An 18,002-nucleotide genomic window follows, 5' to 3' on the forward strand; every position below is an offset into this window, starting at 1 on the left:
TGGAAAATGGATCTGAGCAGTGGACTAAGCAGTTTAGCAGGCAGGAGAGGAGTGATAAAAGCAGATATAGGCATTTTCTCCTAAAGTTTCTTATATTCGTCTGAACTATTAGCAACCAAAAAATTTTGAATGATAATTACTCTTTATTCAATGATTAATGTAATTGATTGCACTTAAATTTAGGTATTACCTGGAAAACCATCATGTAAAACATAGGCCATAAATCTGCAAAAGTGCCCGTATACCTTCATAAAATTATACTGTTAGGGGGTACATTTTTTTTTTTAACTTTTCTGTTCCAAATAATATATAGTTCTAGAGGCTTGCATTATGAGAATAATATGTTTAAGACGTCGGTACTCTAAAAGGTTTTTACAAGAAAAGTAAAGTATACTTTTTTGACAAGTGAACTTTTAAAATGTATGTGATGATATAACAGAACTTGCAAATATGACATGCAAAACTACTTATATTGCTTGATTTACAGGTCCATTCCGGATCTCAGAGTGCTTTCTCCGCAAACTTGTCAACAAGGTATTGGAAGGAGATCTTGGATGAGGAGAGGGGGAGATTGGAGGGAGTTACATGACTAAGGTGTGAGGGAGATGCATCTAGTACCTCTCAATGTTCACAACACCAGTACAGTTATACTCGTACTTTGATGAGTTGACAGTGTGAGGGCCAGTAGAACCTCCACACGATCAGCCAACTAGTACTCTTGCCTCATACTTCAACCAAGTGCTAAATCATCCACATTATGGCATTGGCCCATGGCATGGCCTGGTGGTTGGGGAATACTATCTCGGGCTCCATAATCCCAGTGTCAGAATTAGTCCTGCAAAAGGTACATCAACAACTAGACTTAGCACTACCTGTCAGACTAACTTCCCCTGCAACATACAAGTAGACCTATGGGCCCTGCTGCAGATAAAGGCCAGGGGTGTATCTACAGCACTAGCAGCCACACCAGCTGCTTTGGGGCCCCCGGGATCTGAACCGTCACACTGAAGAATGGAGAACCATGCGAACCATTATATGCATATTATGCTATTCCTGCCGTGTACTTCCCTCACGTGTTCAGAAGCTACTGGGACAGATCTGTGTAAGTATATAAACGTTTATATCAGTGCATAAATATGTGTGCATGAGTGTACAAATGTGTGTATGTGTGTAAGAGTGTATAAATATGTGTGTATACAAATATGTGTATTTTCTGAGGGGGTAGAGAGACCCATTCAGAAGTCTGTTATGAGACCGGCCCCTCCTGGTTACACCCTTGATAAAGACAAATCCTTTATCTGGAACCTGCTAAAAGACTTGGAGTGACCCTAAAAGGTGACAAAAAACTTGCTGTCCCCTGGCAGCTGCTGGTTGATGGAAGGGACAGATAAATAAAATTCACTAAGATACAAAGAGAAGTCCAAAGTCACAGCAGAACTAAGGAGGCTCCAAATCAGAAATAAAAGAGAAAAGTGGACAATCTAACATCGAGCAACAAGCAAACAGACAACAGCAGCTGTGACTGAGCTACAGAAAATACAATTTCTGGCAAGGAAGTCCGGAAACAGGGAAAGTATGTAGGAGACTCATGGGAAAATTAGGTAACCGAGAAGCCAAAATTTGAGCCCTCAGACTATCACTGAATACAGAGAATGTGACACCCAATTAATTACTAACATTTGGCAAGTATGCACATATTCATTCTACTTAAATCAAATTTAATAGCAATTTGCATACATCTTGAAATATATTTTGAGAAACCTGGAGAAAATGACCTACACTAAGAGTACAGTATGAAGTTAAAAAAAAATAAATTAAATAAATAAATCCAATCTTTCTTTGTCCCAACATGCCAGAATTGCCATTCCAGTGCTTACCAATAGTGATATGTGGACATTTCAATGTGAGGGGCCGTGCAGTACAGCGTAGGTGTTAGTCTCATCCTCCTGCAGTTAACACCAGCACTGATTGTGGATGTTTACAAACGCTGCGGTCAAAGGTATATTAAATGCCGAAGCACCAACATTTTTCTGTGGATTGTCATTCCACGAGGCATAATTAGGGAGTGACAACCCTTGGGAAAATGGCAGTGCCAGCATTTAAATGCCCCTGGCCAGTGGGGGTTACCAGTGGGGACGAGCATTGTTGGGTGACAAGCGGTTTGGCAATCTCTGTGCAGTGATGTGTAATCTATGTGTGCTATATACATAAAGGAATTATTATTATTGGAACATAGTGAGTCAGTTTGAAGTTTTCACACCCCTCATGCCACCATGAATATGCCAAAATGCTCTGATCTCTGAGTATATATGACGCCCGACCGCATGTAATGAAATTTCCATGCCAGACATGAAATGGCGCGGGCTATAGCCAATGTGCCGGCATGGGGAGCCGTGTGGATGTGGCGTAAGAGGGGATATAGTTGCAATTCTTGGTTGCGACTTTATCAAACCTTTATAAATCAACCCAATTTGTATATTTTTTGTTGCTCAGTCAACATTTGACAAATGTCTTGTTGATACTTTGCTTTATTATTACTTGTTTTATAGGGCTGTTCTATATTCCATTAATTAGCTCCGAAGTGACACCTTCTGTCTACACAAGGGAACTACAATAAAAACTACAAACTATTTCCAACATGCACATTTCACCAAAATTGCAAACATTTCTGAACCTGCTACAAAAAAGAAAAATGATCAACTTGAAGCGGTTCAGAGGGTGCGCTACTGGGTCCAAGAGGCTTAGGGGGCCCATAATGTGTCACTTTACGATTTGACAAGTACTATAAACCATAGATTTTAGTCGGGGGCAGGGCCGGTTCTAGACAAACTGGGGCCTGGGCAAAACTAAAAGTGGGGCCCCAAAATAAAACTATTTTATGACCAGTCACAGTCAGCAAGTAGCTAATTAGTATGGTAAAACAAACTGTAATATGGGAGAATTTTATAGGAGATAGATAAATGATAGGGAGATTTATGGGCAGCATGGTGGCTCCGTGATTAGCACTACAGCCTTGCAGCGCTGGTCAACATCTGCAAAGATTTTGTATGTTCTCTCTGGGTTTCCTCTGGGTCCTCCGGTTTCCTTCCACACTCCAAAAAATTACTGGTAGGTTGATTAGACTGTGAGGCCCATTGGGGAGAGGGACCGATATTTTCTGAAAGCAGAGACTTGCCTCATTTTCAAAATTGCATCAAAGATTTTATAGACATAGGCGCCTTCATGCAATTTTAATTCAAATTGAAACATTTTATTAAAAATACTTAAAATTTGACTTTGATGGCAAAAAATTTGATCCAAACAGAAAATATTTACCTTCACATCTCCTAAATGTAATACATGGACATTTCACAAATGTTCCCTATTGATATGTTCACATGAATAAATCCACATAATATCACTAAAACTGTAATAACTAGATATCTGCTTTTCAGCTAGACATTTTTAGACAGTCACAACCTGCAAAATATATCAATAAAACAGAATAAAAAGTAAAGGCGACATAAAACCTATAGAATTTTGAAAGCAGACAACCAGGAGATGCATTTGCCAATTAACATTCAAAATTTCCTCCAAAATATGTACAAATCCATATACTTATATAAAGAAAATCTACTTTCCTAAAACAGTAAGATGTGAGCAGAGCATACAGACCCCACACCAATATACTGTATTCACCAAAATATGCAGCAAAGGGAACTGCAGAAAATTCACACAGATCTATCATTGTCTGTTCCTTAGACAATGGTAACCCAAATAAATAACTATATATCCATAAACCTCTCTAATGAGATAATAAAAGTCACATTTAGATGTGCGCCATTGTATTATCCGCACAATAACAGAACCCTCCGCGCTTCATAAGAATGAGAGTGAGAACGTCATAACATCGGTGTAAATAATGGAGGATGATGGGAAATAAAAACTTTATTCCAGGACATGTGTGTTTTTATGGACATGTTCTGGTTGCTGTGTAGTCACATTAGGCGAAGAGGATTGAATGTTCATCGCATCAGTCAATTTTCCCAACAAAAAATAACACAAAATAAAAGGGAATAAGAGAGAATGGGCCGCATTTATCACTTTTGTGCGCCTAAGTGTAGTAGTTGCGCCTAAATTCTGGCGCACTGTTTTGCCAGAATTATCACAAGCTACAACCATCTGTGATAAGGTAATTTCCTGCCTCTTATTAATCACTTTACTTTAACACAGTTTAGGCGTAATTTTGGCGCAGTTAAGGCGCAATATTAGATTCGGGCAGTTACATGTGATCCTGCTACAAGCTCCTCTCTGCTTCTCCCACAGCCCAGCATGAAGATAATACTCACAGCAGCACTCAGGTGTGTGACACCCTGCACCCAGTGATCTCCTCAGCAGGGGCTACTCCTGGAGGGGATCCCCCAGTGCTGGTCTCCTGCTGCACCCCTGTAATTCTGCACAGTATCCCCCTCAGACACACTGGTGATACTGTGCAGAATTACATGGGGGACACTTATGTGTATGTGCAGCATTCTGTAACATTCTCTTCTCTCTTGCTTTGAGCTCAGGATTCTGCAGAATGTTTTGTAAGTAGAAGGTGATGAAGTCTGCAGCTCCTGTCTGCAGAGTATCTCATGTCTGTATGATCTGTTCTAGTGTCTGCAGTGTCTGGATGAGCTTTTCTGCTAGAAATGAGCTGTTTTGCAAAGGGGCTCAGTGCTTTCAGGGCTGGAGTGTTTTTGCGCCCGTTTTTGCGCCTAAATTAAAAAAGTCGCAAATGATGAATATCATTAGGCGCAGCAAAACATCTGGATTGCTAGGATAAATGAGGGAAAGCTGGTTATTTTTGCTGCGCAGCTAGTTTGGCGTTTAGTCGCAAAAATGGCACAAAAACGATGCGCCTGAATGAAAAGGCACAAAAACAACAGAAAAAAACGATTGATACATGTGGCCCAAAGTGTGTTCTTAGATAGTTCTGCATAGAGAAGGGTTAAAAACATGAATATCAGTTGATATTATCCCTTCTCAAAATGTAGTAACATATAAAGTGAATATTTCCATTATCTGTGAGGTGCAGCAGCTCCTGTGTGCAGCAAATGCTCCCTGCAGCCTGAAGGCTAAGAATCTGGATTGGGGGGGGGGGTTAATTTCAGGGGGCTGTATCTCTGGCTCTGTGACACATAGAACCTCACTTCTTTTTTCCTATGAAAGAAGAGAATCTCCTATTTTATATGAATATAAATTTGTGTTTCTAAAATGTAGGAAAACGGAGATATTAACTGTTAAACTGCCGTTGGGAGTGATTTTTATATATAAAAATGGCACCTGATATTCTCACTTTAAACCTGAATATCTCTGGATCCATGGCACCTAGAAACAAAATTCAAGATTCATTTGAAAGAAGAGATTCTCCCCTTTCTTCCAGGGGCCCTGGGCAATTGCCACCTTTGCCTACCCATAGCGCCGGCCCTGGTCGGGGGCCTGGTATTCAATTTTCACTGGATTTTGACACCAGCATCAAGTTTTGCCACCGATGATCAATATTGTTTCTATCTTAGTCTTTTATATATATATATATTTGATATATCTGTGTCAAGGTTGTGGTTTGCATGGTTTGATACAAAGATTAGTTAGATCCACAAATTTTCTTTTCCACACTTACATTAAGTGAGTCAATTTGGACGGTTACATCCTACATACCTGAACAATGCTGCTGGATTGAGGGATATTTTCAGGAACTGTCGCTTCATAACTACTTTTTAAGAAGATAGGTTTGTTATCATTGATGTCCAGTACTGTAACCAAGACAGTAGCTGTTCCCGTTTTCCGGTTTCCTGCTGGTCCATTGTCTGAAAACATAAAAGTAAACTCCAATAAATTCAATGATATTAGATATAATAGTACAAAATAAACCGCTGTTTCATATTTTTATAGAAATACTGGTGTATTATGAAAACCAAGCAAATGTTTGAAAGGGGAAAATAGTGTAATAAACAGATAACACATCCCAATTATACTAATACTTTAGAAAAAAGAGGGAAAGCGGATGTGCAAACAAGATAAATTTTATTATTTCATCAAAATACAAAGATAAAAACATTTAAAAACCCAAAAATGGGTATGAGAACAGAATGGTCTCTCCTCAGAGGAATATTTCATATATGTACAACAAACAGTAAATAACACAGCCGCTAAATTAATGGGTGTAAAGGAATGCACAAAGTCACATATAGTAATAAAGTGCAAAGTGCCTAAGCTGAATACATCAAAAGAGGTACTTGGACTTTGTGCTATGTGGTGCCTAAGGTAAGTAGGAACAGTGTCTCTATGCAGAGAGTTTTAATTGATATATTGTGAGTGGAGTGTATGAAACACCACACAAATGCATATTATGAGACCAAAAACAAAACAAAACATGGGTAAGGTGCTACGTGCAAAAAATAGCAGCTAATGGTGTAAATAATCAATTCAATTGGATACAATAAAGCAGTACATCACATTATATTACCTAATGTAGAGCATGAAGAGGAGAGACCACAAATGCCCCACGCGTATCGCCCGTCTGGCGGGCTTCCTCAGGGGATAAAGGAAGGGAAATGAATAGAGATGAGCGAACACTAAAATGCTCGGGTACTCGTTATTCGAGACGAACTTTTCCCGATGCTCGAGTGCTCGTCTCGAATAACAAACCCCATTGAAGTCAATGGGAGACTCGAGCATTTTTCAAGGGGACCAAGGCTCTGCACAGGGAAGCTTGGCCAAACACCTGGGAACCTCAGAAAAGGATGGAAACACCACGGAAATGGACAGGAAACAGCAGGGGCAGCATGCATGGATGCCTCTGAGGCTGCTTAATCGCACCATTATGCCGAAATTATGGGCAACAGCATGGCCATGACAGAGTGACAGAATGAAGCTAGATAGCATGTAAAACATCCAATAATTGACCCTGACACTATAGGGGACGGCATGCAGAGGCAGAGGCAGCGGCAGCAGGCTAGAGAGTGGCATGGCGACATACCCTAATTGGACTCAGGCTTCAAACCAATGGGTGTCAGAGAGGAACCAAAGGAGGTGAGCAAGAAGCGCTCAAATAATATCGGTACATGATAAAAGTTTGCCAGTATATTTTGTGGATTACACAGCAGGGTGGCGACAAAGTTAACATGGAAGCCATGAAAACAACCCAAAATTCTGCCTGACACAGCTCGTTTGATAAGGGGACCATGTATGCTTACAGTTCATGCCAGTCGCTGCACTGGCTGCCAGTCTCCTTTCGAATACAGTTTAAAATAATAATAACCCTCATCCATAAAGCTCTGTATAATGCTGCACCCCCCTACCTCTCCTCTCTTATCTCAGTCTATCGCCCAACCCGTGCTCTTAGATCCGCCAGTGATCTTAGATTAACCTCTACCCTAGTGCGGACCTCCCACTCGCGTCTCCAAGACTTCTCTAGAGCTGCACCAATTCTATGGAATGCTCTGCCCTGGACTATCAGACTAATACCTAACCTCCAAAGTTTCAAACGTGCTCTTAAAACCCATTTCTTTAGGCAAGCCTATAACACTCATTAACTGCATGAAGTTTTAACTCTTCTACTAACCCGTCCTGTGTCGTCCTCCCATCTGTTATCCAGCAACCAACAGGCACCAGACTTCTCTGCAGTCCCATTCACCCTGGACCTGGTATATAAGATGACGGCTGAGTGGTTCAAGCGACAGCAATTCCATTTATTATATTTTGTTCTATTCCCTAAGAAGAATGGCTTGACCGTTAAATATTCTTTTACCTCGTGTTACCCCATCATCTTCATAAACCGTAAGCTCTGGCGAGCAGGGACCTCACTCCTGTTGTTCCATACAAATGTTGTGCTCTGTTACAATACATTTGTATTTGTTTCCTATGATTTGTAAAGCGCTACGGAATATGATGGCGCTATATAAATAAAGATTATTATTATTATTATTATGGAGGCAGTGAACTAGTAGTAGATTAAAGGTGCTGCAACTATGTTAGTTGGATCTTGGGATGGAGCTGGCGCTCTGCAGCCAGGCGAGCTTTTGCCAATCCAAGCCCCTGTCTCTAGGCTACTCCCCAAACAGCACTTCTAAGAACCTTTTGTATAAGATCAAGTGTAGTAGCGTTCTTATAAGTTTAGGATATGGCGGGTGAGGGGAATGTAAACAGATGCGCAAGAAGCGCTGAAATAATATCCCTAAATGGTAAAAGTTTGCAAGTATATTTTGTGGATTACACAGCAGGGTGGCGACAAAGTTAACAACTTTGATGTGGAATGCCCTGTAATAGCTCTTGGGCGGTGTGCCTTTTATCGCCTAGGCTCAGCAGTTTCAGCACCGCCTGCTGTCGCTTAGCGACGGCACTGCTGCTGTGCCTAGAGCTACCGACTGATGGCGCCATGGCCACGGATGGTAATTCGGAGGAGGAGGAGGTGGAGGAGGGGTGGGAGGAGGTATAGTAGGCCTTTGAGACCTGGACCGAGGTAGGCCCCGCAATTCTCTGCGTCGGCAGTATATGACCAGCCCCAGGGTCAGACTCGGTCCCAGCCTGCACCAAGTTAAGTGTAGTAGCGTTCTTATAAGTTTGGGATATGGCGGGTGAGGGGAATGTAAACAGATGCGCAAGAAGCGCATGATGCGCATGGAGCTGGCGCTCCGCTGCCAGGCGAGCTTTCGCCAATTCAAGCCCCTGTCTCTAGGCTACTCCCCAAACAGCACTTCTAAGAACCTTTTGTATAAGATCAAGTGTAGTAGCGTTCTTATAAGTTTAGGATATGGCGGGTGAGGGGAATGTAAACAGATGCGCAAGAAGCGCTGAAATAATATCCCTAAATGGTAAAAGTTTGCAAGTATATTTTGTGGATTACACAGCAGGGTGGCGACAAAGTTAACAACTTTGATGTGGAATGCCCTGTAATAGCTCTTGGGCGGTGTGCCTTTTATCGCCTAGGCTCAGCAGTTTCAGCACCGCCTGCTGTCGCTTAGCGACGGCACTGCTGCTGTGCCTAGAGCTACCGACTGATGGCGCCATGGCCACGGATGGTAATTCGGAGGAGGAGGAGGTGGAGGAGGGGTGGGAGGAGGTATAGTAGGCCTTTGAGACCTGGACCGAGGTAGGCCCCGCAATTCTCTGCGTCGGCAGTATATGACCAGCCCCAGGGTCAGACTCGGTCCCAGCCTGCACCAAGTTAAGTGTAGTAGCGTTCTTATAAGTTTGGGATATGGCGGGTGAGGGGAATGTAAACAGATGCGCAAGAAGCGCATGATGCGCATGGAGCTGGCGCTCCGCTGCCAGGCGAGCTTTCGCCAATTCAAGCCCCTGTCTCTAGGCTACTCCCCAAACAGCACTTCTAAGAACCTTTTGTATAAGATCAAGTGTAGTAGCGTTCTTATAAGTTTAGGATATGCCGGGTGAGGGGAATGTAAACAGATGCGCAAGAAGCGCATGATGCGCATGGAGCTGGCGCTCCGCTGCCAGGCGAGCTTTCGCCAATTCAAGCCCCTGTCTCTAGGCTACTCCCCAAACAGCACTTCTAAGAACCTTTTGTATAAGATCAAGTGTAGTAGCGTTCTTATAAGTTTAGGATATGCCGGGTGAGGGGAATGTAAACAGATGCGCAAGAAGCGCATGATGCGCATGGAGCTGGCGCTCCGCTGCCAGGCGAGCTTTCGCCAATTCAAGCCCCTGTCTCTAGGCTACTCCCCAAACAGCACTTCTAAGAACCTTTTGTATAAGATCAAGTGTAGTAGCGTTCTTATAAGTTTAGGATATGCCGGGTGAGGGGAATGTAAACAGATGCGCAAGAAGCGCTGAAATAATATCCCTAAATGGTAAAAGTTTGCCAGTATATTTTGTGGATAACACAGCAGGGTGGCGACAAAGTTAACAACTTTGATGTGGAATCCATGAAAACAACCCAAATTTCTGCCTGACACACCTCGTTTGATAAAGGGACGATGTATGGAGGCAGCTATATGGACGACTTTTGGAGGTAGCAATGGAGACAACGTGTGGAGGCTGCTATGGAGACAATTTAATTTGGATAGTGCCTGTATGTGGCAGTCCCAAACATTTTTCAAACCAGAGGAGCAGGTAGGTGGCCCTCCAGTAAAATGGAATAGATTGAGTGCCTGTATGTGGCAGTCCCAAAAATGTTTCAAACCAGAGGAGCAGGTAGGTGGCCCTGCAGTAAAATGGAATAGATTGAGTGCCTGTATGTGGCAGTCCCAAAAATGTTTCAAACCAGAGGAGCAGGTAGGTGGCCCTCCAGTAAAATGGAATAGATTGAGTGCCTGTATGTGGCAGTCCCAAAAATGTTTCAAACCAGAGGAGCAGGTAGGTGGCCCTGCAGTAAAATGGAATAGATTGAGTGCCTGTATGTGGCAGTCCCAAAAATTTTTCAAACCAGAGGAGCAGGTAGGTGGCCCTCCAGTAAAATGGAATAGATTGAGTGCCTGTATGTGGCAGTCCCAAAAATGTTTCAAACCAGAGGAGCAGGTAGGTGGCCCTGCAGTAAAATGGAATAGATTGAGTGCCTGTATGTGGCAGTCCCAAAAATGTTTCAAACCAGAGGAGCAGGTAGGTGGCCCTGCAGTAAAATGGAATAGATTGAGTGCCTGTATGTGGCAGTCCCAAAAATGTTTCAAACCAGAGGAGCAGGTAGGTGGCCCTGCAGTAAAATGGAATAGATTGAGTGCCTGTATGTGGCAGTCCCAAAATTTTTTCAAACCAGAGGAGCAGGTAGGTGGCCCTCCAGTAAAATGGAATAGATTGAGTGCCTGTATGTGGCAGTCCCAAAAATGTTTCAAACCAGAGGAGCAGGTAGGTGGCCCTGCAGTAAAATGGAATAGATTGAGTGCCTGTATGTGGCAGTCCCAAAAATGTTTCAAACCAGAGGAGCAGGTAGGTGGCCCTGCAGTAAAATGGAATAGATTGAGTGCCTGTATGTGGCAGTCCCAAAAATGTTTCAAACCAGAGGAGCAGGTAGGTGGCCCTGCAGTAAAATGGAATAGATTGAGTGCCTGTATGTGGCAGTCCCAAAAATGTTTCAAACCAGAGGAGCAGGTAGGTGGCCCTGCAGTAAAATGGAATAGATTGAGTGCCTGTATGTGGCAGTCCCAAAAATGTTTCAAACCAGAGGAGCAGGTAGGTGGCCCTGCAGTAAAATGGAATAGATTGAGTGCCTGTATGTGGCAGTCCCAAAAATTTTTCAAACCAGAGGAGCAGGTAGGTGGCCCTCCAGTAAAATGGAATAGATTGAGTGCCTGTATGTGGCAGTCCCAAAAATGTTTCAAACCAGAGGAGCAGGTAGGTGGCCCTGCAGTAAAATGGAATAGATTGAGTGCCTGTATGTGGCAGTCCCAAAAATGTTTCAAACCAGAGGAGCAGGTAGGTGGCCCTGCAGTAAAATGGAATAGATTGAGTGCCTGTATGTGGCAGTCCCAAAAATTTTTCAAACCAGAGGAGCAGGTAGGTGGCCCTCCAGTAAAATGGAATAGATTGAGTGCCTGTATGTGGCAGTCCCAAAAATGTTTCAAACCAGAGGAGCAGGTAGGTGGCCCTGCAGTAAAATGGAATAGATTGAGTGCCTGTATGTGGCACTCACAAAAATTGTTTCAAACAGAGGACCGGGTAGGTGGCCCTCCAGAAAAATTAAATGCATGAAGTACTATAGCAAGAGCCAGTGGGCCCTGTCAAAAAATAGCCATTTTCCTCTGCTTTACTGTACAAAGAGGAGGAGAAGGAGGAAAATGAGGAGGAGGAGGAGTGGATCAATTATTCAGGTTGAGCTTCCTTCACCTGGTGGAGATTGGAAATTCTGAGAAATCCAGCCTTTATTCATTTTAATAAGCGTCAGCCTGTCAGCGCTGTCAGTCGACAGGCGTGTGCGCTTATCGGTGATGATGCCACCAGCTGCACTGAAAACCCGCTCGGACAAGACGCTAGCGGCAGGGCAGGCAAGAACCTCCAAGGCGTACAGCGCCAGTTCGTGCCACATGTCCAGCTTTGAAACCCAGTAGTTGTAGGGAGCTGTGTGATCATTTAGGACGATGGTATGGTCAGCTACGTACTCCCTCACCATCTTTCTGTAAAGATCAGCCCTACTCTGCCGAGACTGGGGACAGGTGACAGTGTCTTGCTGGGGTGACATAAAGCTGGCAAAAGCCTTGTAAAGCGTACCCTTGCCAGTGCTGGACAAGCTGCCTGCTCGCCTACTCTCCCTCGCTACTTGTCCCGCAGAACTACGCACTCTGCCGCTAGCGCTGTCAGAAGGGAAATACTGTTTCAGCTTGTGCACCAGGGCCTGCTGGTATTCATGCATTCTCACACTCCTTTCCTCTGCAGGGATGAGAGTGGAAAGATTTTGCTTGTACCGTGGGTCCAGGAGAGTGAACACCCAGTAATCGGTGCTGGAATAAATTCTTTGAACGCGAGGGTCACGGGATAGGCAGCCTAGCATGAAATCTGCCATATGCGCCAGAGTACCAACGCGTAAGAATTCACTCCCCTCACTGGCCTGACTGTCCATTTCCTCCTCCTCCAACTCCTCCAACTCCTCTTCTTCTGCCCATACACGCTGAACAGTAAAGGACTCAACAATGGTCCCCTCTTGTGTCTCACCAACATTCTCCTCCTCTTCCTCCTCATCCTCCTCCACCTCCACCTCCTCCGATATGCGCTGAGAAACAGACCTGAGGGTGCTTTGGCTATCAACAAGGGAATATTCTTCCCCTGTCTCTTGTGACGAGCGCAAAGCTTCCGACTTCATGCTGACCAGAGAGTTTTTCAACAGGCCAAGCAGCGGGATGGTGAGGCTGATGATGGCGGCATCGCCACTGACCATCTGTGTTGACTCCTCAAAGTTACTCAGCACCTGACAGATATCAGACATCCACGTCCACTCCTCATTGTAGACTTGAGGAAGCTGACTGACCTGACTACCAGTTCTGGTGGAAGTTGACATCTGGCAGTCTACAATCGCTCTGCGCTGCTGGTAAACTCTGGATAACATGGTCAGTGTTGAATTCCACCTCGTGGGCACGTCGCACAACAGTCGGTGAGCGGGCAGTTGGAGGCGGCGCTGCGCTGCCCTGAGAGTGGCAGCATCTGGGCTGGACTTCCTGAAATGCGCACAGATGCGGCGCACCTTCGTGAGCAAATCAGACAGATTGGGGTATGTCTTGAGGAAACGCTGAACTATCAGATTTAACACATGGGCCAGGCATGGCACATGTGTCAGTCTGCCGAGTTGCAGAGCCGCCACCAGGTTACGGCCGTTGTCACACACAACCATTCCCGGCTTGAGGTTCAGCGGTGCCAGCCACAGATCAGTCTGCGCCGTGATGCCCTGTAATAGCTCTTGGGCGGTGTGCCTTTTGTCGCCTAGGCTCAGCAGTTTGAGCACCGCCTGCTGTCGCTTAGCGACGGCACTGCTGCTGTGCCTAGAGCTACCGACTGATGGCGCCGTGCCCACGGATGGTAGTTCGGAGGAGGAGGTGGAGGAGGGGTGGGAGGAGGAGGAGGCATAGTAGGCCTGAAACACCTGGACCGAGGTAGGCCCCGCAATCCTCGGCGTCGGCAGTATATGAGCAGCCCCAGTGTCAGACTCGGTCCCAGCCTCCACCAAGTTAACCCAATGTGCCGTCAGCGATATATAGTGGCCCTGCCCGGCAGCACTCGTCCACGTGTCCGTGGTCAGGTGGACCTTGTCAGAAACGGCGTTGGTCAGGGCACGGATGATGTTGTCTGACACGTGCTGGTGCAGGGCTGGGACGGCACATCGGGAAAAGTAGTGGCGGCTGGGGACCGAATACCGAGGGGCGGCCGCCGCCATGAGGTTGCGAAAGGCCTCGGTCTCTACTAGCCTATAGGGCAGCATCTCCAGGCTAAGCAATCTGGAGATGTGCACATTAAGGGCTTGGGCGTGCGGGTGGGTTGCACTATATTTGCGTTTCCGCTCCAGCGTCTGGGGTATGGAGAGCTGAACGCTGGTGGATGCTGTGGAGGATCGTGGAGGCGACGATGGGGTTTTTGTGGCAGGGTCCTGGGCAGGGGGCTGACTAGCAGCTGACACAGGGGAAGGAGCAGTGGTGTGCACGGCCGGAGGTGAACGGGCTTGTTGCCACTGAGTGGGGTGTTTAGCATTCATATGCCTGCGCATACTGGTGGTAGTTAAGCTAGTAGTGGTGGAACCCCTGCTGAGCCTGGTTTGGCAAATGTTGCACACCACAGTCCGTCGGTCATCCGGTGTTTCCTTAAAGAACCTCCAGACTTCTGAAGATCTAGCCCTCGCCGCAGGAGCCCTCGCCACGGGAGCTTCACTAGTTGACACATTTGGCGCTGATGCACCAGCTCTGGCCCTGCCTCTCCGTCTGGCCCCACCACTGCCTCTTCCAACCTGTTCTGGTCGAGGACTCTCCTCCGTCTCAGAAGCACTGTGTTCACCCGGCCTCTCAACCCAGCTTGGGTCTGTCACCTCATCATCCTCCGATCCCTCAGTCTGCTCCCCCCTCGGACTTCCTGCCCTGACAACAACTTCCCCACTGTCTGACAACCGTGTCTCCTCATCGTCGGACACCTCTTTACACACTTCCACTACGTCAAGAAGGTCATCATCACCCACAGACTGTGACTGTTGGAAAACCTGGGCATCGGAAAATTGCTCAGCAGCAACCGGACAAGTGGTTTGTGACTGTGGGAAGGGTCCAGAAAACAGTTCCTCAGAGTATGCCGGTTCAAATGCCAAATTTTCCTGGGAGGGGGCAGACTGGGGGGGAGGAGGCTGAGGTGCAGGAGCTGGAGGAGTGGCGATTTCGGTGACATGGGTGGACTGCGTGGAAGACTGACTGGTGGTGGACAAATTGCTCGAAGCATTGTCAGCAATCCACGACATCACCTGTTCGCACTGTTCTGGCCTCAACAGTGCTCTACCACGAGTCCCAGTAACTTCAGACATGAACCTAGGGAGTGTAGCTCTGCGGCGTTCCCCTGCTCCCTCATCAGCAGGTGGTGTCTCACCCCGCCCAGGACCACGGCCTCTGACCCCTGCAGTAGTTGGACGCCCACGTCCCCGCCCTCGTCCTCTACCCCTAGCCCTCGGGTTAAACATTTTTAAAATGAGAGTTATAACTTTATTTTTTTTTTTACTTTTTTTTGTTTTTTTTTGTGTTTTTTTTTTTTTTGTGTTTTTTGTTTTTTTTTGAGTTTTTAAAACCAAACAATGCTATCCTATTGCTATGGCTATTTTCTAGCCAAGTATCAAAGCACACTACTATGCCAGATGAGATGACACTGAGTTAGTGCCTAATTGAAATCCAACCCCTACTAAATTTTCCCACTTCGGTCTTTGCTATGGATATGTGCGTCACTAAGCGCAGAACACAGCGGTCGCAAGTCTCACTACAAATTGCTCAGAATTGGCTAGTACATGCACTGCAGAAAGTACAGCCACCAGCAGATCAACCAGAAATCAAATATATAGAACGCTACTGTATGCGTAAGTAAGCTCTTTGTATTCTCCTATGGCTATTTTCTAGCCAAGTATCAAAGCACACTACTATGCCAGATGAGATGACACTGAGTTAGTGCCTAATTGAAATCCAACCCCTACTAAATTTTCCCACTTCGGTCTTTGCTATGGATATGTGCGTCACTAAGCGCAGAACACAGCGGTCGCAAGTCTCACTACAAATTGCTCAGAATTGGCTAGTACATGCACTGCAGAAAGTACAGCCACCAGCAGATCAACCAGAAATCAAATATATAGAACGCTACTGTATGCGTAAGTAAGCTCTTTGTATTCTCCTATGGCTATTTTCTAGCCAAGTATCAAAGCACACTACTATGCCAGATGAGATGACACTGAGTTAGTGCCTAATTGAAATCCAACCCCTACTAAATTTTCCCACTTCGGTCTTTGCTATGGATATGTGCGTCACTAAGCGCAGAACACAGCGGTCGCAAGTCTCACTACAAATTGCTCAGAATTGGCTAGTACATGCACTGCAGAAAGTACAGCCACCAGCAGATCAACCAGAAATCAAATATATAGAACGCTACTGTATGCGTAAGTAAGCTCTTTGTATTCTCCTATGGCTATTTTCTAGCCAAGTATCAAAGCACACTACTATGCCAGATGAGATGACACTGAGTTAGTGCCTAATTGAAATCCAACCCCTACTAAATTTTCCCACTTCGGTCTTTGCTATGGATATGTGCGTCACTAAGCGCAGAACACAGCGGTCGCAAGTCTCACTACAAATTGCTCAGAATTGGCTAGTACATGCACTGCAGAAAGTACAGCCACCAGCAGATCAACCAGAAATCAAATATATAGAACGCTACTGTATGCGTAAGTAAGCTCTTTGTATTCTCCTATGGCTATTTTCTAGCCAAGTATCAAAGCACACTACTATGCCAGATGAGATGACACTGAGTTAGTGCCTAATTGAAATCCAACCCCTACTAAATTTTCCCACTTCGGTCTTTGCTATGGATATGTGCGTCACTAAGCGCAGAACACAGCGGTCGCAAGTCTCACTACAAATTGCTCAGAATTGGCTAGTACATGCACTGCAGAAAGTACAGCCACCAGCAGATCAACCAGAAATCAAATATATAGAACGCTACTGTATGCGTAAGTAAGCTCTTTGTATTCTCCTATGGCTATTTTCTAGCCAAGTATCAAAGCACACTACTATGCCAGATGAGATGACACTGAGTTAGTGCCTAATTGAAATCCAACCCCTACTAAATTTTCCCACTTCGGTCTTTGCTATGGATATGTGCGTCACTAAGCGCAGAACACAGCGGTCGCAAGTCTCACTACAAATTGCTCAGAATTGGCTAGTACATGCACTGCAGAAAGTACAGCCACCAGCAGATCAACCAGAAATCAAATATATAGAACGCTACTGTATGCGTAAGTAAGCTCTTTGTATTCTCCTATGGCTATTTTCTAGCCAAGTATCAAAGCACACTACTATGCCAGATGAGATGACACTGAGTTAGTGCCTAATTGAAATCCAACCCCTACTAAATTTTCCCACTTCGGTCTTTGCTATGGATATGTGTGCCACTAAGAGGTAAACACAACGGTAGCAAGTCCCCCTGCTAATTCCTCACAAAATGGTACTAGATGCAAATTAAAATAAAAAAAGTAGAACGTTATTGTAGCCCTAAGAAGGGCTGTTGGGTTCTTTGAGAATCACTCCTGCCTAACAGTAAGCTAATAGAACACCCTAACGCTTTCCCTGACCAGCAGCAGCTCTCTCCCTAGCGGCATCCAGACACAGAATGATCCGAGCAGCGCGGGCAGCGGCTAGTCTATCCCAGGGTCACCTGATCTGGCCAGCCAACCACTGCTATCGACGTGTAAGGGTACCACGTCATGCTGGGTGGAGTGCAGAGTCTCCTGGCTTGTGATTGGCTCTGTTTCTGGCCGCCAAAAAGCAAAACGGCGGGAGCTGCCATTTTCTCGAGCGGGCGAAGTATTCGTCCGAGCAACGAGCAGTTTCGAGTACCCTAATGCTCGACCGAGCATCAAGCTCGGACGAGCATGTTCGCTCATCTCTAGAAATGAACCCAGCTATTTAAATCATCCAGTCCCGCCCCCCAGCGGTGTGTTGATGTCCTACCATACCGCCCCTTCTAGCGTTGAAACACATCAAAGTATGGATTATAGCTCGTAATGAGTCTAGAAAAGTACTGTATCAAAGGGTTTCCCCTGCCGATTTTTAAGTATATTTAGTTAATCCGATGAGTGAGCCGAGTTCCAGGCCGTGTCGTAACAGTGCAGCGTAAATTACTTCCGGGTCAAAGAGGTCAGAGACCCTGAGTCGGGTGTGCGTATGTTGCCAAGCAACGGGGGCGGACCCCGAGCTAAGTTTGAGAATCCGATCCGTACAACAGAAAAAAGAAGAAACAGTAAGAGATATGCAAACCATCACAGTGGCAAGTACAACTCAGACAACAACACATTATTATAAAAACCAATAATAATG

General features: G+C 45.5%; 1 protein-coding gene across 4 annotated transcripts in view; it reads right to left on the reverse strand.

Moving 5' to 3' along the window:
* The window catches only part of CDH23 (cadherin related 23), a 708,444-nt gene that overhangs the window by 172,828 nt on the left and 517,614 nt on the right, over nt 1-18,002 (reverse strand). For all 4 annotated transcript variants that reach the window (XM_072131217.1, XM_072131214.1, XM_072131213.1 and 1 more), the window contains exon 27: nt 5,680-5,828. In XM_072131217.1, the coding sequence (XP_071987318.1) occupies nt 5,680-5,828 (149 nt within the window). The remainder of the gene's footprint in view (nt 1-5,679; nt 5,829-18,002) is intronic.

The sequence above is a fragment of the Engystomops pustulosus genome, chromosome 11 (genome assembly GCF_040894005.1).
Source record: "Engystomops pustulosus chromosome 11, aEngPut4.maternal, whole genome shotgun sequence".
Taxonomy (NCBI): Eukaryota; Metazoa; Chordata; class Amphibia; order Anura; family Leptodactylidae; genus Engystomops; species Engystomops pustulosus.